General features: G+C 42.3%; 1 protein-coding gene across 2 annotated transcripts; it reads right to left on the reverse strand.

Moving 5' to 3' along the window:
* Positions 1–5,161: 5,161 nt before the first annotated feature.
* Positions 5,162–8,758, reverse strand: apex2 (APEX nuclease (apurinic/apyrimidinic endonuclease) 2). 2 transcript variants are annotated; one of them, XM_035740334.2, is made up of 6 exons: positions 8,337–8,757; positions 8,030–8,113; positions 7,510–7,693; positions 7,194–7,337; positions 6,992–7,061; positions 5,162–6,854 (listed from the first exon to the last, which is right to left on the reverse strand). In XM_035740334.2, the coding sequence occupies exons 1-6, from the start codon at positions 8,449–8,451 to the stop codon at positions 5,667–5,669; spliced, it is 1,785 nt and encodes a 594-aa protein (XP_035596227.1). In that variant the 5' UTR covers positions 8,452–8,757; the 3' UTR covers positions 5,162–5,666. The 2 variants fall into 2 exon arrangements, with proteins under 2 accessions (XP_035596227.1, XP_035596228.1); XM_035740335.2 differs by lacking the exon at positions 8,030–8,113 and having other exon boundaries at positions 8,337–8,758.
* Positions 8,759–9,358: the final 600 nt, after the last annotated feature.

Genomic DNA, 9,358 nt, shown 5'->3' on the forward strand with positions numbered 1-9,358 from the left:
GCGCGGGGTCTGGACAACAGGCTCAAGGACCTGAATTGGTTGAGCCTCCATAAGTGCTTGCCGGTACGTTCCATCATGTACCGGTATAGTTTGGTGCAATCCCCCACCTGTCCAAGATCCTCTTGTGGCCCCACCCCAAAAATCCCCAAACAAATCTTTCCCTTAAAAACTTACCATAAATGTAAATGTCTTGAAAAAAATCAAGTTTCCCTGCCAGACAATGATTGTCCCGACTTTTAAGAATCACTGTGAGGCTGAGAAAAAAATGCTGCAGCTAATTTCCTGTAATACTAATCATTTATTTCATGGCTTATGACTTGTTCATATGCTACAGTACCAGTCAAAAGTTTGGACACACCTACTCATTCAAGGGTTTTTATTTAATTTGACTATTTTCTGCATCGTACTTCATTTAAACACTGTAAACATATTTTCTATTGTGCTATTGACTGAATGTTTGTTTATTCCATGTGTAACTCTCTGTTGTTGTTTGTGTCACACTGCTTTGCTTTATCTTGGCTAGGTCACAGTTGTAAATGAGAACTTGTTCTCAACTGGCCTACCTGGTTAAATAAAGGTCAAATAAAAAAATAAAAAATCATAGAATAATAGTGAAGACATCAAAACTATGAGCTAACACATATGGAATCACATAGTAACCAAAAAAGTGTTAAAGAAATCAAAATATATTTTATATTTGAGATTCTTCAAAGTATCCACCTCTTTGCCTTGATGACAGCTTTGAACACTCTTGGCATTCTTCAGGTGACTGACTACCTCACAAGCTTCATGAGGTCGTCACCTGAAATGCATTTCAATTAACACGTGTGCCTTGTTAAAAGTTCATTTTTATCAGGTGTGTTGTGACAAGGTAGTGGTGGTATACAGAAGATGGCCCTGTTTGGTAAAAGACCAAGTCCATATTATGGCAAGAACAGCTCAAATAAGCAAAGAGAAACGACAGTCCATCATTACTTTAAGACATGCGTAAAGTTTCAAGAACTTTGAAAGTTTCTTCAAGTGCAGTCGCAAAAACCATCAAGTGCTATGATGAAATTGACTCTCATGGGGACCGCCACAGGAAAGGAAGACCCAGAGTTAACTCTGCTGCAGAGGATAAGTTCATTAGAGTTACCAGCCTCAGAAATTGCAGCCCAAATAAATGCTGTTCAGAGGAGACTGCGTGAATCAGACCTTCATGGTCGAATTGTTGCCAAGAAACCACTACTAAAGGACACCAATAAGATGAAGAGACTTGCTTAGGCCAAGAAATAAAAGCAATGGACATTAGACCAGGGCAAATCTGTCATTTGGTCTGATGAGTCCAAATTTGAGATTATTGGTTTCAACTGCCATGTCTTTGTGAGACACAGAGTAGGTGAACAGATGATCTCAGCAAGTGTGGTTCCCACCGTGATGCATGGATGAGGAGGTGTGATAGTCTGGGGGTGCTTTGCTGTTGACACTGTCTGTGATTTATTTAGAATTCAAGACACACTTAACCAACATGGCTACCACAGCATTCTACAGCGATACATTCTGCAGCGATGCCCACACCATTCTGTTGTTGGGGTATGCCCACACCATTCTGTTGTTGGGGTATGCCCACACCATTCTGTTGTTGGGGTATGCCCACATCATTCTGTTGTTGAGGTATGCCCACATCATTCTGTTGTTGGGGTATGCCCACACCATTCTGTTGTTGGGGTATGCCCACACCATTCTGTTGTTGGGGTATGCCCACACCATTCTGTTGTTGGGGTATGCCCACACCATTCTGTTGTTGGGGTATGCCCACATCATTCTGTTGTTGGGGTATGCCCACACCATTCTGTTGTTGGGGTATGCCCACACCATTCTGTTGTTGGGGTATGCCCACACCATTCTGTTGTTGGGGTATGCCCACATCATTCTGTTGTTGGGGTATGCCCACATCATTCTGTTGTTGGGGTATGCCCACATCATTCTGTTGTTGGGGTATGCCCACATCATTCTGTTGTTGGGGTATGCCCACATCATTCTGTTGTTGGGGTATGCCCACATCATTCTGTTGTTGGGGTATGCCCACATCATTCTGTTGTTGGGGTATGCCCACATCATTCTGTTGTTGGGGTATGCCCACACCATTCTGTTGTTGGGGTATGCCCACATCATTCTGTTGTTGGGGTATGCCCACATCATTCTGTTGTTGGGGTATGCCCACATCATTCTGTTGTTGGGGTATGCCCACATCATTCTGTTGTTGGGGTATGCCCACATCATTCTGTTGTTGGGGTATGCCCACATCATTCTGTTGTTGGGGTATGCCCACATCATTCTGTTGTTGGGGTATGCCCACATCATTCTGTTGTTGGGGTATGCCCACATCATTCTGTTGTTGGGGTATGCCCACATCATTCTGTTGTTGGGGTATGCCCACATCATTCTGTTGTTGGGGTATGCCCACATCATTCTGTTGTTGGGGTATGCCCACATCATTCTGTTGTTGGGGTATGCCCACATCATTCCAACACAGAACTGCTGCTTTTTAAACATACTTATTTACCTTCTCTTTTTTTTAAAGGAAAACTATTTCACTTATTGTAATTAATTGGTCATATTTCATAGAAATCTGGAAACACTGGACAGTTACTTTAAAACATTTTAGCTTCACTGTCCAAATAAATACTTACGGGAGTGCAATTTGTTTCCCTTTTACTGATAATATATAGTGACGGTCACATGATCATAGAAAAAAACACTAGTAGTATGCTAAAGGTATAAACAGGGATACATTTCAGCAACAAAAACACAACGACCGTCAATCATCCCAGAGAAATCTTTGACTGTGTCTATAAATCGCAAAAAACAGATAACTATAGATTAGGATCTTTCTTCTAGAAACAATTGCATACAATAAACTACAGTAGATCAACTGATAACGTACATTAGCCAGAGGCGGCAGAGAAATGTAGGCATCATGTCTGCTTTGACCACTTAAAAAATATGAATGGTGTCTCGTCCGCAACAATAAAAAAAAAACACTTTCCTATCATGGAACTTTGATTGAATAAAAGTTCCTCACATAATAGAAGTGTCAACAACCTGTATTTATGATATGAAAGAAAATGTATCTAAACATTAACAATGCTTGACATTTGTTCATATTTAAGACATTTACATGATTTGACCTTGAAACATGTTTTAAATGTAAAGAATAATATTTCTGTATACAGCACATAGGCTACTAGCACTGTACACGAAAAACAGTTGTGACTCCATAAAACCATTGTCCAGTCTACTCACTAGAGGCCTTAGAATACAAAACAGGTACATTTGAACAAAGCAAGTGTTGCTGGACTTTTACTGTGGTCAACGAGCTTAAAGTGGGGTGCCCGGACACTATAGGGTACAAATATAGCACTGTACAGGAAAAACAATCCATTGTGTGTGTGTCCATAAAAACATGGTCCAGTCTACTCAGTAGTCCCTAGAATACAAAACAGATTAGTTTGAATAAAAAACTAGGTCATAGGAAGCTTTATGTCAACCTTTGAACAGTGAGACACATCCCAGCAAACATGCCCACATTGGCATGATAGAAAGGTCTGGAACCCTGTGTTGGACTTTGTGGGCTAGTCCGTGGCCAATGGAATATCAGCACCATGAACAGCTACCGTTCAGAACGTAATGTTGTAAGCCTATCTTCGATTATGTGGTCCAAAAACACATTGTGATTCCATATTTTAGTCTATTAAATGAAGACAGACAGTCTCTCGGCGACTGCCAGGGAAATACTGCACAAATGCTTCAGTTGCAGATACAAGTGTTGCTCATTATGTCCTAATTTATACCGGTAAGCCACGGAGTCTCGTTTGGAACTGCATGAGAGGAGTTTCGGGTTTCAATGTCACATGCACAAGTACAGTGAAACACATTCCTTGCGAGAGGAAGTGAGGGGGGGGGGGCTCGGTTGGGGAGGAGAGAGAAACTGCATGGGAGTAGAAGCAGATACTGTAAGTATTGGGAGTTGCTAAGTAGGAGTAAGGCCTTGCGATGTTCTGTTCCACAACACAACCAACAAGATCATCACTATGAGGAGTACATGGGGGAATATTCATTCAGAAGTCAGATTATTACCTACAGCAGGTTTTCAAATTCCCTACTACAAATAGATACATGTTAAATGAAAAGACAATGAAGCTCTGTGTCCTAACATATTACAGATGTTTCATCAAGTAAGTTCAATAAAATAATCTCTATTGCACTCCACACTGCCCTTTCCCACCTGGACAAAAGGAACACCTTTGTGAGAATGCTGTTCATTGACTACAGCTCAGCGTTCAACACCATAGTACCCTCAAAGCTCATCGCCAAGCTAAGGATCCTGGGACTAAACACCTCCCTCTGCAACTGGATCCTGGACTTCCTGACAGGCCGTCCCAGGTGGTGAGGGTAGGCAGCAACACATCTGCCACGCTGATCCTCAACACTGGAGCTCTCCAGGGGTGCGTGCTCAGTCCTCTCCTGTACTCCCTGTTCATCCACGACTGCATGGCCAGGCACGACTCCAACACCATCATTAAGTTTGCTGACAACATAACAGTGGCAGGTCTGATCACCGACAACGACGGTGATCAATGTAACCAAGACTAAGGTGAGGATTGTGGACTACAGGAAAAGGAGCACCGAGCACGTCCCCATTCTCATCGACGGGGCTGTACTTTGTTCATCATGTATGCATAGTCACTTTAACAATACCTACATGTACATACTACCTCAATAAGCCTGACTAACAGGAGTCTGTATATAGCCTTGCTACTCTTTTTTCAAATGTCTTTTTACTGTTGTTTTATTTCTTTACTTACCCACACACACACCTTTTTTCCCACACCATTGGTTAGAGCCTGTAAGTAAGCATTTCACTGTGGGGTCTAAACCTGTTGTATTCGGCACACGTGACAAAAACGTTGATTTGATTAAACATATTGATCCGAGAATAAAGTTGTCATCAGACAAAAATATAGTACTTTTTCGGGGCCGTCTTACCTAGAACTTCTATAGTAAGGTGACCAATTTTAATGGAAACTACTGCCATCAGCACTGTGTTGCAAATTAAATAGGGGAAATAGAAATAATATGGGGACTCTAATGGTTGCACAAGAGCCTCCTCAGCTCTTGACATGCAAAGTTGAAAGACCACAAATAAAAATGTATATTCATAAGCATAGGAAGGATATGAAACCATGGCATACCCAACTCCATATTTGAGCTCTATAAAATGATTAATTACATTGAGATAATTGTAAAAATATTGATGCAGACCTATGATGATCATACTTGAGACCTGCTACCATCTAGAGTTCATAAAGAACACAAGGAATACTATTTTCTGAAAAGAAACACTGTATATTCATGCTGCAATATAGTTGAAGAGAAACAGATCACTCTGACTAAGTTTAGCATCCATTGTAATTTCATAAGTAGTAAAAACACACACCAACAGAATCTTTGGGATGCTTGTCATACGGTGAGAAAGGCCCCAATGTGATTACGTGAAATACATTAGCGAAGTTAAAACATTTATAAAACTACTGTCTTTATTTGACTAATATATCAAACAGATTAACAATGCTTATAAAAACACCACATGGAGGAAATGTCAGTGCGTTTCTACAGCATAGTCACTATTTTCCTTTATCCACCCAAGAAAAGTAGTTACAGCGAGCCTCGGGATTGGATGCATGACCCTGAGGGCGGTTACACACAAAGAACTGCTTGCCCATGTTTGGACCTGCCTTCTTGACTGTGCGGAGTACACAGGGTTCCCCATGAACCTTACAGGGGGGCGGTGGAGGTGGCCCACGCAGGACCGTCTTCCAGAACCCGCCCAGTGAAGCCCCCTTCCTGGGACATGGGGGGTCTACAGTAGCCTCAGAAGCCAGAGCTGCATCCTTCTCCTGGTTTTGACTATTGACACTGGCATCCTGTATGTTGCTGCCCGGTACATGGACTTTGTCTCCCATACAGACACCCTGGGGATATTCTGTGCACGGCGTGCCTGGAATTGATGGAACATCTTGTCCTGCAGAATGTCCTCCCTTGAAGGTATGTGGTTGTGATGGAGTCACTTCATTTCTCTCTTCTCCCCTCTCACACTGACTCACAGGATCTTCCCTGGTTGGGGCCACAGGTATGGATTTGGGCTTGAAAAAGGCTAGGAGGTTGCCCTGGGGCTTTGGGGTAGCAGCCTTCAGTGTCATAATCTTTTTGCTCTTTGGGACACAAGATTCCACTGCCAACTTCCGTTTCATTCCAGTGGAGGTGGTCCCTGCTGATCCCAGTGGATTCAGGTTCTCTCGGGTCTCCCCAGTCTCCTGAGATCCTGGTAGTGGGTCCCTGCAAGCCTCTCTGGCAGGTTGTTGTTGGTCCATCTTGACGAGGAAGCGTGAGAGTTTCTGCTGCCTGCCAGCGAACTCTGGTAGGTTGCGGGTACAGAGGGGAGGCAGCTTGGCGCTGGACAGGAGGGGGCAGCACAGTTTCCCCCAGACAGGGCAGTGATCAGACCCCTCCACCTCTGGCATGATGTCTGCTGCCACAAACCCCATTTTAACCAAGAGATGGTCTGCGAAGATGTAGTCGATACGTGTGCCATAGTTGGTCTGCCTGGCTCCAGTCATAGTGTTCCAACAGGTGAAGGCCTTGGAGCGTGTTGGGTGAAAATGGCGGAAGGTGTCCACAAACTTGCCGCTGCAGAGGGGTTTTGATGAGGTATTCTCAGACTCCTCATTGTTTTTTTCATACTCCTTTCCTTCACTGTCATCAACCAGTAAACCGTTTAGCCATTTCCTCCCGGGGTGATCCTCAAAATCCTCCTAATAAAAGTAAACAGATAGGAGTAACATCATCAGCTATTAATAAACAGAAGTCAAAACTCAAAAGTAAATGTGATTTATGTCTGAATGAAGACATCAAACCTATCACCTGAAAGAATTCTGATTACTTCACTTACTATGTAATCTGGGTCACAGTGATCTATGGGCCGGTGAGATGTATTCACATCTCCCAAGATGATTACACGGCTGGGTGGACCGGTCAGAGAAAACAAGGAGAAATTAGACTTCCAATAAAACACATTGAACAAATCTCATATCAGTTTGTCCCCTATTATGATACCCACCCAACCCAAGCCCTCCTGCATATAGCCCACTCACCTCCCAGCTTCTAAAATTGCTTCAGCCCGATATTGAAGCAGCTTGTAGAACTGCAGTTTGAAATGTTTACGTTCAGGCTTTTCTGGGTCAGCTCGTGGGCAGTATACATTGATAACCGTAACTGTTTCAGGTGTGTCTTCACACCTGTGAAAAAGCAAGTGGGCACAAAGAAACACTCAGATCATTGGGGAAACACAATGGCTTTTCAGTGCCACAACAGGTTAACGATTGATCCAATCCATGACATTATTTCAGAAAACCTAAAGAATAGCATGGGACAAGTCATGTGATAAAGGTCTATTTTTTTCCTCCGTACATGACTCTGTGCTGTGTGAGAACAGCCCTTCCCTCGTTGTCCAGGAGCTGTAGCTCCTCACTGGAGAACTCACTCGAGTCACCATAACATCCAATGGTCCCCTCGTGGTTGGTGGTCAGCAGACCGGTCAAGCCCTCTTCTGCAGCAAATGGGGTGGCACTGTCTTTGCAGTAAGTAGCAACTCCTATTTAATAAACAGATGAGGTACATACTAATGTAGGAATGTGATGGCACAATGGGAGAACATAGGACTCAAAACATCCTTTAATACGGAATACTATTTCTGTGGGTCATTATTTTTTTGTCAGGAATTTGTGATAATGGAACTAATGGACCAATGCAATCCATGGGATCTAATTCAAAAACAGACCAGGTACACTGTTTCAGGGGACCCAAGGGTCATTGTGTCTTGCTCTCTGATATAAAAGGGATTATGTTGCTATTTTGTACAGACGAAAATGACAATCTGGGCTTGTGATCCTCAAGCTCAATACTTTGGAAAATTATGAATGGTCCCAACCTGAGTAGCCACTGCGTCCACGACTAAAGCTGAAATATGAGTTATAACCTTCAACAATAGCAGTCCTCTCATCCAGCAGGTCTCCTGTCAGACAAACCCAGGGTGACAGAATGAGTAGCTAGCCTAGCTGTGACACTGTCAGAGTTCAAATTGTAGCAGAGAATCTTACATGTATTGTACAATCACATATTTATCATATCTTCCGTTACATTATCAAGTTAGCCCGAGTGCCAATCGGTTTGCCCTAGCATGCCTGCCAACTCGTCACTCAAAATATACTGTAGACTCTCCCGCGTAAAATTCTTACTTGTTACTTTTGTCTCTTGGACACATACGATGTCAGCATCCAGCGACTCAAGCGCATTTTTAATTCCGCCCTTGAAGGTTCTTATGCCATTAATGTTCCAACTGACAATCTTCATGGTTTTACGACACTCGTGACCAACTTTTCACATATTTTTTACAATTTGCTTTCCAAAAATTGTACTTGAAAGGTGACGACTGGATAACACGGAAGTGACCCGGAAGTACGTCAATCGAATAAGATCATTTTCGACAGAGTTTCCTAACCCAGAGGCACAAAATCGTTACACTTCCGGGAAAGCTTGCAAAAACAAACCAAGCAGACCAGGCCAGGGTTTGAGAAGTCAACGAGAGAAATGAACAATTCTTCCTCAGTTGTTCAATTTTCTTAATCTAAAAACACAACCTTGATAGGAGCCAATGCACTATGCAGAAATCACTCCACCATTACCTGGTTGCTAAAATTAAAGTAGTTCGCCCTAATTTCAGTTTGTGCTCCTCCCTTGGACTTGATTGATTCATTAAGGTCACTGATTAGTAAGGAACTCACCTCACCTGGTTGTCTAGGTCTTAATTGAAAGGAAAAAAACTAAAAATAGTTGACACTAGGCCCTCCATGGAATGAGTTTGACACCCCTAGTGTCGAGAATCATTGTACCATCTAAACTAGAGGTCGACCGATTATGATTTTTCAACACCAATACCGATTATTGGAGGACCAAAAAAAAAAACCGATACCGATTGATTGGCCGATTTAAAAAAATGTATTTGTAATAATGACAATTATAACAATACTGAATGAACACTTATTTTAACTTAATATAATACATCAATAAAATCAATTTAGCCTCAAATAAAATGAAACATGTTAAATTTGGTAAAATAATGCAAAAACAAAGTGTTAGAGAAGAAAGTAAAAGTGCAATATGTGCCATGTAAAAAATCTAATGTTTAAGTTCCTTGCTCAGAACATGAGAACAAATGAAAGCTTGTGGTTCCTTTTAACAGGAGTCTTCAATGTTCCCA

Source organism: Oncorhynchus keta, chromosome 28 (assembly GCF_023373465.1).
Source record: "Oncorhynchus keta strain PuntledgeMale-10-30-2019 chromosome 28, Oket_V2, whole genome shotgun sequence".
NCBI lineage: Eukaryota > Metazoa > Chordata > Actinopteri > Salmoniformes > Salmonidae > Oncorhynchus > Oncorhynchus keta.

Bases quoted from the DNA above. Each gene is read 5' to 3' on its own strand.
- apex2 (XM_035740334.2), bottom strand. From the start codon at position 8,451: ATGAAGATTGTCAGTTGGAACATTAATGGCATAAGAACCTTCAAGGGC. The intron at 8,114-8,336 runs GTAAGAATTTTA...TTTGTCTGACAG, and splicing joins CCAAGAGACAAAAGTAACAA to GAGACCTGCTGGATGAGAGG. The intron at 7,694-8,029 runs GTTGGGACCATT...TTTATTAAATAG, and splicing joins TGGACGCAGTGGCTACTCAG to GAGTTGCTACTTACTGCAAA.